The sequence below is a fragment of the Camelus bactrianus genome, chromosome 22 (assembly GCF_048773025.1).
Source record: "Camelus bactrianus isolate YW-2024 breed Bactrian camel chromosome 22, ASM4877302v1, whole genome shotgun sequence".
In the NCBI taxonomy this organism is placed as follows: domain Eukaryota; kingdom Metazoa; phylum Chordata; class Mammalia; order Artiodactyla; family Camelidae; genus Camelus; species Camelus bactrianus.
In genome coordinates, this window is record NC_133560.1 from 24,719,621 (window position 1) to 24,736,154 (window position 16,534).

Here is a 16,534-nt window from a genome sequence, read left to right on the forward strand (position 1 = left end):
TTGAATTTTGTCAAAGTTTCTCTGAATTATCTATGAGGAGGAACATGATTTTTCCCCTTCTGATTTATTAATGTAGTATATGATAAATACATATAATAAATTCCTTGATGCTCAATGAATCTTGCATTCCTAGAATGAATTTTATTGGCCATTGTGTATTATTTTCTTTATGTGCTATTGGATTCTGTTTACTAGTATTTTGTTTAGAATTTTGCATTGGCTTTTTTTGGGGGGGGGCAGTAATTAGGTTTATTTATTTACTTTTAGAGGAGGTGCTGGGGATTAAACCTAGGACCTTGTGCATGCTAAGCATGTGCTCTACAACTTGAGCTATTCTGCCCACCTTCCGTGCACATTGGTTTTCATGATAGTTTGTCTATGGTTTCTTAGTACTGTCTGGTTTGAGTAGCAGTATTATGGTTGCTTCAAAAGAGGAATTAGGAATTTTTCCTTCCTTTTCAGCGCTCTGTAACAATTTGTACAGGATTAGGGCTACATAGTTTTGGAAGATTTGGTAGAACTTGTGAAATCATCTGGGTTGAATGGTATGTTTCCTTAGGAACTTTATTTCTTTCATGGAAATTGGTCTGTTTCAAGCCTTCCAATCTGAATGAAATCAACATTGATAATCTATATTTTCCTAGGAAATTGTTCATCTAGCATAGAGGTCAGGAAAGTGGTCATGTGAAAACATTTTGATTTAAGTGATTATCACTTCTTATTTTTTGTATATTTGCTTTCTTTTTTCCTGGATCGAATGAGCTAGTGATTTTTTTTTTTAAAGGAATTTTGACTAAGTAGGTTTAGTACTTTTCTGTTTTCCTTATTAATTTCTGCTTCTATCTACACTTCTTCCTTATGCTTTCTTTTATTTTTCTTTTTCTAAGATTTTTTTTCCTTAACTAGTAATTTATTCTTAATCTTTCATTTTATTGACGGATGTTTTGTGCAGTGGATTTTTCTCTAACTGCTGCTTTGAATGCATTCCATAGATTCTAATAAGTAGTTTTATTATTATTTCTTCAAAATTCTGTAATTTGTTTTTATTTTCCTTTCACTCAGGAATTAATGAGGTTTTTAAATATCTAGGTACAAGAACCTTGTTTTTATTAGTGAAGTCTAGATTTATTGTATGTTTATTTTCCTGCAGTTTGAATATAATGTGCCTCGATGTAGGTTTTGTTTTAGTATTGATCCTGTTTGATGATCTCTTAGTTTCCTGGATCTGTGGTTTGGTGTCTTTATCATTAATTTTGGAAAATTCTCATCAATTTTACTTCAAATATTCTCTTCCTTTCTCATTCTCCTGGTATTCCCATTACATGTATGTTACACTTTTAGTAAATTTTCCCACAGTTCTTGGTATTGTTTGTCCTTTTATTCTTTTTTTTCCTCTTTGCATTTCAGTTTTGGAAGTTTCACTGATGTATTTTCAAACTCACTGATTCTTTGTTCAACCATGTCCAGTCTACTGAGCCCATCCTTTGATGGCATTCTTCATTTCTGTTAGAGTGTTTTTGATTTTTAGCATTTCTTTTTGATTCTTAAGAGTTTCCAACTCCACTTACATTACTCATTTGTTCTTGCATGTTCCCCTCTCCCATTAGAACACTTACCATATTAACCATACTTATTTAAAATCCCTAGTCTGGTAATTCCAAAATCTCTGCCATAACTAAGTCTGGTTCTGATGCTTGCTTTCTTGTTTTATTAGACTTTTTTTTTCCTGCCTTTTAATATGCCCTGCAATTTCTTTTTTTATTGAAATCTTAGTTTTTGTTGGGTAAAGTGAACAACAGTAGTCCTTTAATGTGCTTTATGTTTTTCTAGCTAGAAGTTAGCCTGCGTTTGCTGGTTGCTGTTGCTATTGTGTCAATGGCTGAAGTATCCTCTTGAATCTGTATTTTTGTCTCCTCTGTTTTCTTTGGGTTCTTCTAGAGACTTGTTAAATAGGGGCTAAGACTAGCAATTCTTTAACTGTAGTCCTTTGTTATACAGGAACCCAAGAAAAATCCTTCTTTCCCATCAGTTTAAGTTACATGAGTTCCTTTATATTTGTCTTTAGCTCACTGTTACTTTTCTGAATTCAGAATAAAAGCTGATTAAAAACAAACTACCCAATTACTCATTGAGAATCTAAATAAATAAATAAACCTGCCTAAAGACAAGTTCCAGCCTTGGGCCTTTGACAGTTCTTCTGACTTAATATTTCTGATAATTTAAAAAAAAAAAAAGTAGTTTCTCTACCTTACCAAAGAAGATGGCAGATTTGAGTACTTCAATACATAGATTAGCTAGTCTTCCAAACACTGAGACAACACAGTGAAATAAGTCAACTTTATCAGCTGGAAACTGAGACCATTTATCCAGTGCTTACTCTCTGTGCAACCTCATTTCACCTCCTCTTAACTGCAGTGCCTTTCACACTGGCTTCTACTGGTGGATCAGCTGGGCTTATGTTTCCTTATGGCAGGGGTGCATGGTCATGGGGCTTCCACTTTCCATTTATCTCCCTGAAATCTCTGCACCCTTTCCATTTGCAGTGCTCCATGCAGGTCTTTGGGGGCTCGGTGAGGACATCTGTGAGTGAAGGTGTTGAATGTTCTGCAGGTCAAAAGTTTTCCTAAGCTCATTAGTGAAGAAATAGCAATTACTGACTCGCTCTTGCCTAGATTTGTGGTGGGGCGGAAGGAAGTACCCTAGAGGGGAGGGTAGGCCCAAGGGGAGAACACTTACAGCATTGAGTAAGATAGGACTGTTTTCTTTAATTAGGAGCCCTGGAAATCCAACACCACTGCTTCCTCCATGCCCGTTCCCTTCACCGTGTCAATTAAGGGCAGAAAGAAACTGAATTCCCATCTCCGTGTAAGTGGCCTAGAACTCTTGCATCTCATTGCACTTTTCTGCCAGTGCCTGGGACAGACATAATACTTTACACATCTCCCTGGAGGGGATTTCTAATGTCTCACCATGGCTTTCAATTCTTGGGGCCTCTCCAGTAGGAACCAGCTGTCTTGTGTAATGTCTGGGTAACTCCAATCCACTCAGGATTTTTTCCCTCTCTAGGGAACCAGTGAATGTCAATTAAGTGCCTTACACTGGATTAGGCTTTGGGAAGAAAACAATAAGACATGGTATAGTCCTTAAAGGAGTAAAGGTCTAGGAGGAGAGAAGGGTATAAACAGTAAGATAGCTAGTATGGCTAGTTAATCCATTCACAGAGCCCTCAGAAGGGATACTGAACTTTCGGACTTCAAGGAAAGCCATATGGAAGAGGTGATGCAAACTAAGTGTAGAAGGCTTATTTATCCTGTTCAGGATCAAATTTGAATAAGCAAGGCAATCCTGAGTGCAAAGGCACAGAAACATGTATGTATCACATTCTCTGACATGTAACAGGACACTCTTTGAAGTGGGAGATAAAGCTGGAGGGGTAACAATGGGACAGATTATGTAACACATTGATATAATCACCTCAATTTTAATGTTAATTGACGTCTGATGAGATTTGCAGTCTAGAAAGGTAATGTTTCTGCCCTACTTAAAATGGAATGAAGGGGGCCTGTTTATACTTGCTGCTTAATGAACTACCCAAAACACAGTGGTTTAAAACAACCACTGTTTACAGTTTACAGTTCTGTTGGCTGACAATTTGGGCTGTGCTTAGCGGGCTTACTCACATGTCTGCAACTGGCTGCCAGTCGGTGATTTGCTCTAAACCCTGGTCTCCTTCTAGATGGGGCCTGTACACATGATGCTAGAGGGTCCCAGAAGAGCACAAGTTCCCCTGTGCAGGTGCTTTTCAAGTCCCTGAATGTGTTGTGTTTGCTTGCCTCCCACTGCCCAGTGAAATCTCACAAGTGAGCCCACGGTTGAAGGGCACTCAGAGTTACAGAGGGGCATGGATACAGGAAAGGGAAGAAACGGTCCCTATATTTTACAGTCACCACAGGGCCAGTGTTTATGTTGCAAGAATTCTAAGTGAGAGGGAATAGCTTTATAACTGATGTAAAACAAACTGCACTTTTTTTTTTTGGAGGGTGGGTGGGTAATTAGGTTTCTTTCACTCTCTCATCTCTATCTTAGTATCTGGTATCTTAGGTCCATTCTGTTTTGGACTAGGGTCTTCCCCTCACTCCTCCCCTCCTTCGTTTTTGCATTTTCCTTTGTTTTTTGTTTGTTTTTTTTTGAGTCATAGTAGATGAGTGGTTCATATTCAGGAGTGATTTTGTCCCTAAGGGACATCTGGCAATGTTGAGACATTTTTTATTTTTTTGAATGGGATGTGAGAGTGGAAGAAGTTAATAGAATCTAGTGGATAAGGCCATAGATGCTACTAAACATCTTATAACGCACAGGACAGCACCCCCCCCCCCAAGAGTTATCTGGCCCCAAATGTTAAACAGTACCCAGGTTGAAAAACCCTGGGATAGAGTAATAATTTCCGTATCTGGAACTAATTGAGAGATGGGGCACAATCAGATACTGTTCCAGGCTCAGTGGAATTAAGTCCTGTCTTGGCTTCATCTTATTCCAATGCTTTAAGTAACCAGGGCCAGAGGTTCCATAGAATGGTTGGAAGCTAAGACAGTGCACTGAATAAAGTGATTTTTTTTCCCCCAGTAGCAATCAGTTTGTATCTCAGCCTCAGACACCTGCTGGAGAAGAATGCAACTGGGCAGAACTATTAGGGGTGCAGGAGCCTGCCAACAGTTATACCAGGTATACCTCTTTTTGGCACAAATAAACGCTGTGTTCATAAATACGATGTTCACTGCTTTTTGAAAATGTGTATATTACTTAACACTAATTTTCTGTAATCACCCCCAAAATTACGTACAAATAAAGAATCTAAGGCTCCTCAGACACAGAGAGTAAAGGATTCAGACACTGGAATCTGCCTGCCTCCAAATGCGGTATTCACCAAGAGGGTTCAGCATTCCTCAGGTCAACTCAAGATAGGTTTTAATTTTTTGCTCTCATTTCAAGAGAATCTTCCCATGGATCTGGACTAGTATAAAGGATGCTTTGTCCTCCCAGTTTCCTGTTGTAGGGAGTCTTCATTTGGGAACATTTTCTGGTCCAATCCTTAGTCTTTAGATCCAGGGAAGTTCTCTCCTGGACTCTACAGATCTGACCTCCCGCATGTGGTGCTCCTGGGGCTGTCCAGAGGGCTGAGCCTTGGATAGGCCCCCCTCTCCTACATGACTGCCTTGTCAGCTCTGGGGACTCACTTAATCTTACCTAAACCCATAGCTTGATCAACCTTCTCTAGCCAGTTTTTCCAACTGTTCTACTGATAACAGATCTCTTTGCATCTTCACATGGTGAACACAGACCCAGACGGCCCTCAGGGATCTTCTGATAGCTAACAATCATTGAGTACTCATGCCACTGTTCTGGGCTCCCTTGCATGTAACATTTAATCTCCACCAGAACTCTTCAGGATAGGGTAGGGCTCTCTGAAGAGCTGACAGTTTTTATTTGGAGTCTAACATGAGAGAAGAAGCCAGGCATGTGATGATCGGGGGAAGCATGGGTCAGCCAAGGAATACAGCAAGTAGATTGCTTTGGACCTTTATTTCAGATCAAATGGATCAACAAAGACCAGAAGACACTACAATGAGTTTCCTAAATAAGTTTCTTAAAACCCTCAGTGTAGGTCAGTGGCCAACACCAAAGCAAGACTCAGTAAGTAAAATCTAATGGGGTGAGGGAGGTTGGTATAAGACAGTCCAGATAACAGTTTTCAGACTAAGATCAGGGAAAAGCATGGTCCAGCAGGTATGGTGCTAGACGTTAGGACATAACTGGAGGGGTAAAGATAAGCCAATGTGTAAACTTTTTTGTTGTCACTCTTGTCTTCTCTTCTCCCCGTCTACATTCTTTGACTTACTTTCTCCTCCCTTGATGCTTATAGGAGTCTATATCCTTGAAATAGTTTATTTTCAAGAGAAGTATAATTATTGGTTGGCCATTCTTTTTCTTTGGTGGATGGTAAGCATTTTGGTGTGCTGCTTCAAGTTTGTCTTTGGTTCAGGAATGTTTTCTTCTAGTATATTAAGAATAATGTTTCTTTTCTGTGTCTTCAGATTACATATTGAGAAGTACCACTTATCAGCACTTGGGATTTCTGTTGCCTGCCCTTAACTTCCATTATCTCACTGAGAATAAGTTCCTCTAGTGCAAAGTCTCCTCAGAGCCCCCTTCATGTCCCTGTTCCTCAGGCTGTAGATGAAGGGGTTCAGCATGGGGGTGACTACCGTGTACATCACCGAGGCTACTGAACCCTTTCTGGAGGGATGGGCTGTTCCAGAAGTGAGGTAGACCCCAAGGCCTGCACCATAGAACAAGGAGACAACTGAGAGGTGAGACCCACAGGTGGAAAAGGCTTTATACTTCCCCCCAGTAGATGAAATGCCCATTATGGAGGAGATAATTCTAGAATAAGAAAGAAGGATCCCAGTCAAGGGAATAACACCCAGCAGGCCAGTTACAAAATACAGCAAGATGTCATTGACAAGGGTGTCAGAGCAAGCAAGCTTGAGAATCTGAGCAAGTTCACAGAAAAAGTGAGGGATTTCTGTCTCTTTGCAGAAGGACAGCCTCAAAACCATCAAACTTTGCAACAAAGAATATGTCAAGCAGATTAACCAAGAAAGCAGAAGCAGGAGACCACAAAGGCGAGGGTTCATGATGACTGTGTAGCGTAGGGGATGACAGATGGCCACGAACCGGTCATAGGCCATCACTGTCAGTAACAGATTATCTAGTCCTGCAAAGATCATGAAAAAATACATCTGAGTAAGGCAGCCTTCATACGTGATGGCTTTGCTCTGCGTCTGGATGTTCGCTAACATCTTGAGGACTGTGGTGGAGGTGAAACAGATGTCCGTGAAGGACAGGTTGGAGAGGAAGAAGTACATGGGGGTGTGGAGGTGGGAGTCTGCGATGATGGCCAGGATGATGAGCAGGTTCCCTATAACACACACTAGGTACATGTACAGGAACAGCCCAAAGAGGAGGGGCTGCAGGTTCACATCTTCCGAAAGTCCCAGAAGGATGAATTTTGAAACAGCTGTTTGGTTCCCTGTTTCCATATAACTTATGGAAATTGCCTGGAAAGAGGCAAGAATGTTAAAACAATGACAAAATAGGAATGTACCATACATGTGAAACTCATTCACTCGTGAAGTCATGCTTTATCTAAGAGTTCTATTTTCTTTCATTGACCCTGCCTTCCCTGCTTCTACCACAGCTACCTGGAACACCTATTTTGTATTTTTTCTGTATTTGTTTTGAAATATAATACATAGACTGAAATGCACAAATCCAAAAGGTCCAACTCAATGAATTTTCCATTTGTGTGTCCAGGTAACTACCCTCTAGGTCAAGATGTAGAACATCTCCAGTCCCCCCTCCTCTTTGTTCCCTTGGGCTCCTCCTGATCACATAACACCTAATAAATCCGAAGATAGCCACTGTCCCACTTCCATCACTGTCAATTTGTGTTCAGGCCCTGTTTTTTGAAAAATGAATATAAAACTGTTGATTGACCACTGACTGGAACACCTCTTTAAAATGAATGTCCCACACCATGCAGGGGTCTCTTACATCTTCCCTGACTCATGGCTGTTCCTTTGCTGTATAATTCCTGAGAAAGAACCAGCCTTGCCAACATCTCCTTTCTACCTTGCAGTTGTGATCTCTTCAAGTCCCAGGGAAATGTAGAGAGAAGAGAGGGGTCATTGGGTGTTGCAGAATTTAATGATGTTTTATGATGCCACTTGCCTTATAACAATATCTTGAAACAGACCATTTGACCCAGAGAAGGATACCATGCAAAGGCTTTATAGATAATATCTCCATTATTATATAGTAGCTTCTCCATTACTCTCCCAATTTATCACTCTATCTGTGTCAAAATGATCAGTGTAGCATAATACACCCCAATCCCAAAGACCAAATCAGAGTCCCCACCATACATTCTAATTGTGCCCTGCTTGTTTGTGTTGTAGTTCTTTAAGTTCCTAATGGTTGAGAGGGCTGCACATTTTCTGTTCATTTTCATTTCAAACTTAAGCATTTGGCACAGTACTTGGTACATAATAGGTGCTTTATAAATATTTGTTGAATGAATGACAGGAGAAAATTTCAGGGTATAGTAGAGGCAGTTCCCTATCATAAAATCCTTTAAGAGCAAACAGACCATTTATCATGAAGTCTTTCAAACATAAAGAGAATGAGAGCCTTCTACCTTTTATTTCACTCCATAGAAAAATAATAATAAGCCTTAGTTTCTGTTTAAACATTAGGTCTCTGCCATGGAGGGAATTTCTAAACTCAGAGATAGTTGTCCTCAATTTCACATATATTTAAGAAAACTTTCACTCCTTTGAGTTGAAATGCGTCTTTTTATAACTTACATGGTTTTAGTTCCTCTCTCTGAAGATCATTTCTCTTTTTGGACACCTATTTGTGGACACCTAAATGATTCTCTACATCTCCTCATCTTTCATTTATTCTGCAATCATTTGAGTGCCCACTGTATGCCAGGCACGGGGTTAGAAATAAGTCTAGAAAGGTAAGAAGCATAGGCTCTGCTTTCCTGCAGTGTTGAGTGTTGTGGCAATGTTGCTGCCTTTGACTCCTCAGAGGTAATAATTCTCATTAAGATCTTTATGATTCATCCACTCAAGGAAAGCGATTAGGAGTATTAACTGGTCAAATTTAATGAATATTAACTTGGTTGGAAATCTAAGAGAGTTTGTAAAAGGTGATGAATGAGGACAGGCAACTTTTAAAACAGTCTGATAGACATAAATACAGAAATATCAATGGGACAAACTGTACAGTCAAGAAACAGGCATTAGCCAGTATGAGAATTTAGTTCGTAAAATAGATGCATCACAAGTTAATCCATAAAAGACAAATGGTGTGATAAATAGTGTTTAGAAAACTAGAAAACAACAGCAGCACTATGTACAACAGCCAAGACATGAAAGGAACCTAAATGTCCATCAGCAGATGACCAGAGAAAGATGTGGTATACACATACAAAATGGAATACTACTCAGCCATAAAAAACAACTGGGCAGCAACATGGGTGGGCCTGGAGACTGTCACACTAAGTGAAGTAAGCTAGAAAGAGAAAGACAAATACCATATGATATCACTTATATGTGGAATCTAAAAAAATGACACAAATGAACTTACTTACAAAACAGAAACAGACTCACAGAAAACAAAATTGTGGTTACTGGATGGAAAGAGGAGAGGTGGAGGGATAAATTAGGAGTTCAGGATTTGCAGATACTAACTACTGTATACAAAACAGATAAACAGCAAGGTCCCACTGTATAGCACAGGGAACTGTATTCAATACCATGTAATAGCCTATGATGAAAAAGAATATGAAAATACAACTGAATCACTATACGATACACCACAAATTAATACAACATTGTAAACTGACTATACTTTAATTTAAAAAAAAAAGGAAAAAAAGAAAACTAGAAAACATTTTTAAAAATACCTCAAAATAAATACCTAATAAAAAAGAGAGTAACGGGCAAAACTGAAGTCAGAACTGTTAGAAATGAATAGATGATGTGTTTATATGACTTCATGAAGTGTGCAAGCTTCCTAGGACGAAGAGCAGTGAAAGAAATCACAAAGGATTTGATCAGTAGTTTAAAATACATATAATAAATCATGTGTTTATCAATAATACCAAATGACATTAAAAGGCAAGTTAAAGTCTGAGAGAAGGAGAATTTGCAAGAAAATATAAAAGTGCAGTAACTTAATATATTAGAAAACTTAAAAACAGTAAAAAAAAAAAAAGGAAAAATAAAAATAAAGGGCTAAATACCACTGGATAAAAACTTTTAAAAACGCTCAAGTTCTGTAAATATAATCAATGAAAACCAAAATAAAGGAAGAATTAGATGCTATTTTTATAGGCTTCATTTTTTAGAGCAGTTTTAGGTTTAGAAAAATTGAGCAGAAAGTAGAGTCCCCATTTATTTCCCCTCTCCCTGCTGGCCCCCAGTTTTGCTTTTTAACATTTTGCTATGCTGTGATACACTTCTTATAATTAATGAACCATTATTGATATTAACTAAAGTGCATAGTTTACGTTAGAGTTAACTCTGGGTGTTGTACTGTTTGAATTTTGCCAAACGCATAATATCACTTATGTACCATTACAGTATCATACAGACTGCTCTGAAAATCCCCTGTGCTCCACCTGTTCATCTCTCCCCTCTCCGACCACTCATCCTTCTACTGTCTCTATAGTTTTGCCTTTTCTAGAATGTCATATGGTTGGAATCTTGTAACATCTTAAGACTGACTTCTTTGGCTTAGCAATATGCATTTTTAAGTTTCCTCCATGTCCTTCCATGTCCTTTCATTATTGCTCACTCAGGAGATTAAGAAATTGCAAGTGATTTTTGTTCAGTGGAATGCAAGCTGTTTCTGTTCAGCTGAAACAACTACCCCAAAGTTTATGGCTTACTGCCCTCTAGGGACATCTAGTAGAAAAGATAAGCCCAAAGGCTATAGTTTTATTTTTCTCTATTTTTGCATCCAACTTGGAAAACTAATTGCATCATTCCTTTCCTGACTGGAAATCCCTGTTCCTCAAATTTCTGCAAACAAGCTTTACTATCCTGGCTCCCTCATTAATAAACAAGTCTCCAACATATGCTCACTACATATTTGTAAGAGAGTCACATTTTTATCTATTGGAAAATAATGCTCTGACATTAGATACTCAGTGTCTTATAATTCTAGGAACATTCTATGCAATTTCATAGCTCTGGACCTTTGCACTTACCAGCCCCTCTTACTGGGAGTCCTCGCTCACCTGGGCAAGTCCTACCCCACCTTTCATAATCTGTTCTGAAATCTTCCTTGGCATCCCCAGGCAGTGATGAGCATGGTCCTCCTCTGTGCCTTATAGAAACTGGACTGAACCCCAATGCACACATGTATTCATTTCTGGTTTTTGCATCCTCCCAGGAGAGCAATACATTATAGTTACCTCTTTCTGTGCAGTACCTACCTATGTGTTAGGCACAGGGGAGAGGCTCTGTAGATGGAGAAATGTCCCCTTGAAGAAAAAAATGGGGAGGGGGGAATATTCAAGTGGGTTATGAGGGGATGGCCCAGAACCGAGGGGCAGCGCCTAGAGCTAGAGGGAAGAGAACACAGGGTGTAGCAGGGCTTGGAGAGCCCTGCCAAGAGCCAGGGACGTGTACTTGATTTTGGTGGGCTTTTCTTTCCCCTTCATCCCTGCCTATGTGCCGGAAAGCACGCAAGGAAAAGCTCTGGCTCCTTCTTACCTCTTCGTCACCGCAGTTTCTGAGCATGCAAGGGTATCACAATGGAATTTCTGAAGATCTGGGCTCTATTCTCTCTGCTTCCCCCAGTGGAAGACAAATAAGGACTGAGGGGCAGAGACCAAGAGCTAAGCCCGGGACTCAGGGCCAGACTGATACCTGGTGGCACAAGGGCATTTCCTCCCGACCTGGGACAGGTGAACCAGAGGGAAAGAGTGCAATTGGATTATTGGGAGCTGAACCCCCCTGCATCTCACTAAATAAGCTGCTGCTCTGTGTGTTTCTGGAGAGCTCCCCACTCCAGGGTCAGGGGAGTGATCTGCTTCGCCTGTCTGTCCACTGGGAGCAGAGTTGGAGCCACATGTAGGATCTGTCCTCCCCCATCCCCATGTTCTCCAGCCCCACCCCACAGCCCTCACTGAGCCCTTTTCTTCCTAAAGCAATTCTCCTCTTGGGTGTGGCCTCCAGGGTACTCAGCTTCCCTAGGGAACATCTCACTCTATCTCCAGTTTCCTTAGAAGTCTAAAGATTAAAAAATATCTTTGGTCAAGTCTTGCTTAAGATCCCTGGGGACACCTGTGGATCATCCTTTGGAACAAATATCAAAGCAGTGGAGAGGTGAGGGAGATGGGAGGGCAAGCTTTCCAAAGAGTCACCTGAGTGACAGGGCAATGATCTTCACCATGGCCCAGGCCCAGACAGGCATGAGGTACCCTGACCTGGTGTCTGGAAAGAGTGAGCCTGAGGTCAGGAGTAACTGAGTGATGGGGGTGTCAGGACCTTTACAGAACCCTGTGGTCTGCTGTGCAGTCAGCCTGGCAGATGCCCCCTTGTTCATTTAACATTCGACATCTAAACCCTTTTTGAGCACCTTCCACATTCGATGGTGTGATACACAAGACATGAGGATCCTGCCCTCACGGCATTCCCTCCTAGTTGTGGGTGAGGTTATGCAAGGAGACAAAGGATAAACAGGTAAACAGATAACGATGCATATGGTTAAAAAAAATAGGCCTCTGTCCTGGAGCAAGCCTGGGGGCTTCTCAGAGGAGGTGACATCTGGAGCTAAGATAGAAATGTTGAGAAAAGGCCAACCAACCAAAAGGCTAAAGGAAAAAGCGTACCTGGCACTTGTGGGAGAGGAGAGCACATGTGCAAAGGCCCTGAGGCAGGAACTGATTTAATATACTGGAGTCACAGGCATGTGTTGTGAAAGCATAGTGGCCAATGTGGAAAATAGTGTGAGATGGGTGTGGTCAAAAATCAGGGCTCTGGCTGTTCAGGGCTTTTAACTTGCTTTTTCTTTTGTATTGCAATAAAATAGACATATATACATAATAAAATATACATGTATCATGTATATTTGTGATGTACATGTGACATAAAAGTTACCACTTTAACCAATTTTTAGTGCACAGTCTGTGGCATTAGGAACATTCAGACGGCTGTGCAACCATCACCACCATCCAACTTCAGAACTCTTTCATCTTCCCCAACTAAAATGCTACATCCATTAAATACCTCCCCATTCCCCCTCTTCCAGCCCCCTGGCAACCACCATTCTACTTTGTGTTTCTATGAATTCTGCCAACCTAGGAGCTTCATACAAGAGGAATCATACAACATCTGTCCTTTTGTGAGCACCTTATTTCACTGAATGTAATGTCTTCAAGGTTCATCCATGTTGTAGCACGTGTCAGAAGTTCCTGACTTTCTAAGACTGAATAATACTCCATCATATGTACACACCACATTTTGTTTACCCGTTCATATGTTGTTGGATATTTGGGATCCTTCCACCTTTTGGCTGTTGTGAATAATGCTGCTACGAACATGGGTGTACAACCAACAGAAGTTTTAAAACCATTTTTTAAACAGATCTGAGCTTCTAACTTTGGTGGGCCATAAAATGATACAGATTCTTGCACACGAAATAAAGAAAAAATTTTTTGATCGATGACAATTTTTTTTTAGTTATGAAAATTTTGTTTGACAATCATTAACAAAACCTAAAAGGAGTTTAAGATGTGAAATATCTTCAGTTAAGCCACTGAACAATAAAGAGCTTTCATATAATATCAGAAAATAATTCAAAATTTGAAAAAGTGCTAATACCTTTCTTAACTGAATCCTGCAGTATAAGAAACCCTGTCCAATTAATGTTTAGATGTACTTTCGATGTCTCAAAAGATTTTTCAAATTTATTAAGAAATGAGTTCAATTCATAGCCTAAAAATATGAATATTTGGCATAGACTTTTTTCAGTATATATATTTACTGAATTATAGTCAGTTTACAATGTTATCTGAATTTTGGGTGTACAGCATAATGTTTCAGTCATACATGAACATGCATATATTCATTTTCATACTCTTTTCACCATAAATTACAAGATATTGAATACAGTATGAACTTGTTGTTTACCTACTATTATATATATTAATTAGTATCTGCAAATTGGCATAGACATTTTTGAATCTTGCCATAATGAATTTGCTGCTAAGACTATTTACTAAAAGGGATGAAGACATTCCCTATATAATATTTTAAGTCTTGTATTTATAGTTCCAAAGGCTGTTGGACTATACCATTGAGATTACGTATGTTTGTCAAGTGATACACGTGTGTTAGAAAACTATTCATTTAATGATGTCTTACTTGGTGATAGGAAATTATTTTTACTTACTAACCTCTGTTAATAACACATATTTCTTTGATTTTATTGCTTTAGATCTAATGTACTCAACTAAAGATGACAGATTACTTATAATTAAGAAAAAAGAACATAAAAAAGAATATTTACATGTATAACTGTATCACTATGCTGTACACCAGAAATGAATACAACATTGTAAATCAACTATACTTCAATTTAGAAAAAGAATAATTTATAAAATAAGTGAGTCATTAGCTTAGAAATGTATCACAGAACTCCAGTTTTTATGGTAAATGATACAGTACCAATTTCATTTCCTCCAATCAACAGGAGCATTTCCTTCACCATTTAAATATTTCCTCACATCCAAAATGAAAAAACACACCTTATGGGACTACTCTCTCTCTTTCTCTTCATAATCAAAGTTCTTGGCAGAATGTTTTATACTTTTGAGGTCAATTTCCTCACTGGCATGTCACTCCCAAGCCCACTGAAAACAGACCCCTCCCTATCACTCTACCAAAATTGCTTTCTAGTGTTTTCCATGTCACTAAATCCAAGGGCTATTGTTCAGCCTTCATTACTTGACCCTGTAGTGTAGTAAAGCATAGCTGATGCCCCCTCTCTTCAAACAGGACTCACAATCATACAAATATTCAACACCACGGAGCCTACCCAGTCACTATCCAGTCACAAGGGATTCACTGAAGACAGATGTGTCTCTGTTTTCTTCGGTGTTACTTTGAGATCCTAAGTACTGTGGCTACAGGGAGATGGGTCTTTGCATCAGAGACCCAGTCCTGAGGGGAAACCTCTTTGCTCAAAGCCAAAGCAATAGTGATGAAAGCTCCTCCAAGAAGGAAGACGGCCTTGGTGGGAGAGAGACCCATCTGGCTCCAAAGAGACCTTCTGGAGACAGAAGTAGCACATATGGTTCTGTTCTGCCCCTTGCTCTGCGGAGCTGAGTGACTTGAAGAGTCAAGCATCAGAAGAACAACTGATTTAATGAAGAGCGATGGGAAATCATCCCCGTGGGGCTTGAGAAACCGTAAATACTTCCCTAGCCTCCTCGCCTGTAGCTCAGTGATGCCTGACCAGGAAGAGACCACACCTGTGCCTCTCACAGACATGAGTGGGTGACGGGTTCCATATCCACGATTTCTTGGGAGAATCTGTCTTCAGCATCCAACAGTCAGAGGGGAAAGAGGCTACATAAATATTTCTTTAAGTAATTCCAGTCAAGTGGGTCACACTGTCCTAGTGAGTATTACGTATAAAAAGGAGAGTTGAAAAGGTGGTGGTTCCCTGAAGGTGGTAACGCAGTTGATAATGACGCATGACATTTTTTAAAAATTTCTGTAATTTACATCCCTGGCTATCTATGTCTTTTTAGATTCCATTACAGCTATTTTCTGTCACCTCCAGTACCCTCATTCTGGAAACTGGTGGCTTTCTCAGCATCAGCAGAAATTGGCGCTCTCTGGAGCATAATCTTAAAGAGTGTCTTATCCACCTGCTAATACCTTCCTTGTTATTTTCTACTATAGTAGTTCTCGAAGTGGGGTTCCTGGGGCAGCAGCATCAGGATCCCCAGGAGCCTGTCAGAAAATGCAGATTCTCCGGCCCCACCCAATAATGCTGTCAGGAACTCAGGGGAGGAGACCCAACAGTCTGAACAAGCCCTCTAAGTGATTCTCATGCAAGCTGTAACTGGAATCTCTGCTCCAGCAAAGCATCTGCTTCTCCTCCCTGGCCCATCACCACTTGGTTTCTACTAGGTTGTACACACTCTTTGATTCCACATACAGGCACTGAATGCCCACTCTGTGCCAGGTGTACCTGTGTTATCATTGCAATTGTGAACAGATCTTTTTTTCTTTTATCTTTCCTAATGATTACTTGCATAAATAAGAAAGTTGATGACAGTGACTACTTCTAATTATATTTAAGTTGCCCTTCTTAAGTGTTTGATGCAGGAAATCATATCCACAGCTGATAGTGACCTATTCTGTTTTTGATTTCCCACTATTACATCCCATTTACATTGCTTGTCTTACAGTTTCTTTTGAATTATTAGAAACAATGTTAAACAGTTATAACAGCAGGCATAATTTCCCTTTTGTTTTTTTGTTTGTTTGCTGGTTTTTAAGTTTTTAATGATGAATCTTGTTTTAACAGCTACTCTGTATCACCTTTTGATAGTATCCTTCTGTTCTATGTGACTGAAATTTTACTCTGTTCCCTTTCTGTCAATGACTGCTCAATTCTATTAAATGTATTTTAGTTTATGTTGAAAATATGGTTTTCTGCATTGATCTACTGATGTGAATACTGTTACCTGACTTTCTAACTGTAATTTTTTTTGCACTATTCAGATGGTCACTAAATTCATAATGGAGCATGTTATTGTATCAAACAGATAACTTCATATCACTCCTTTTTCAAGTTGTTGTGTCTACAGTCAATGTGAGATTAATTTGTAGATTTCTAGTTTCTGTTATATATGATCATTTTTGGTTTTAACCTTCAT

The 16,534-nt window shown here is 39.6% G+C and overlaps 1 protein-coding gene across 1 annotated transcript; it reads right to left on the reverse strand.

Moving 5' to 3' along the window:
- Nucleotides 1–6,161: 6,161 nt before the first annotated feature.
- Nucleotides 6,162–7,103, reverse strand: LOC105068420 (olfactory receptor 7D4-like). The gene has a single exon (XM_074350006.1). The coding sequence runs from the start codon at nucleotides 7,098–7,100 to the stop codon at nucleotides 6,162–6,164; it is 939 nt and encodes a 312-aa protein (XP_074206107.1). The 5' UTR covers nucleotides 7,101–7,103.
- Between the last annotated feature and the right edge of the window lie 9,431 nt (nucleotides 7,104–16,534).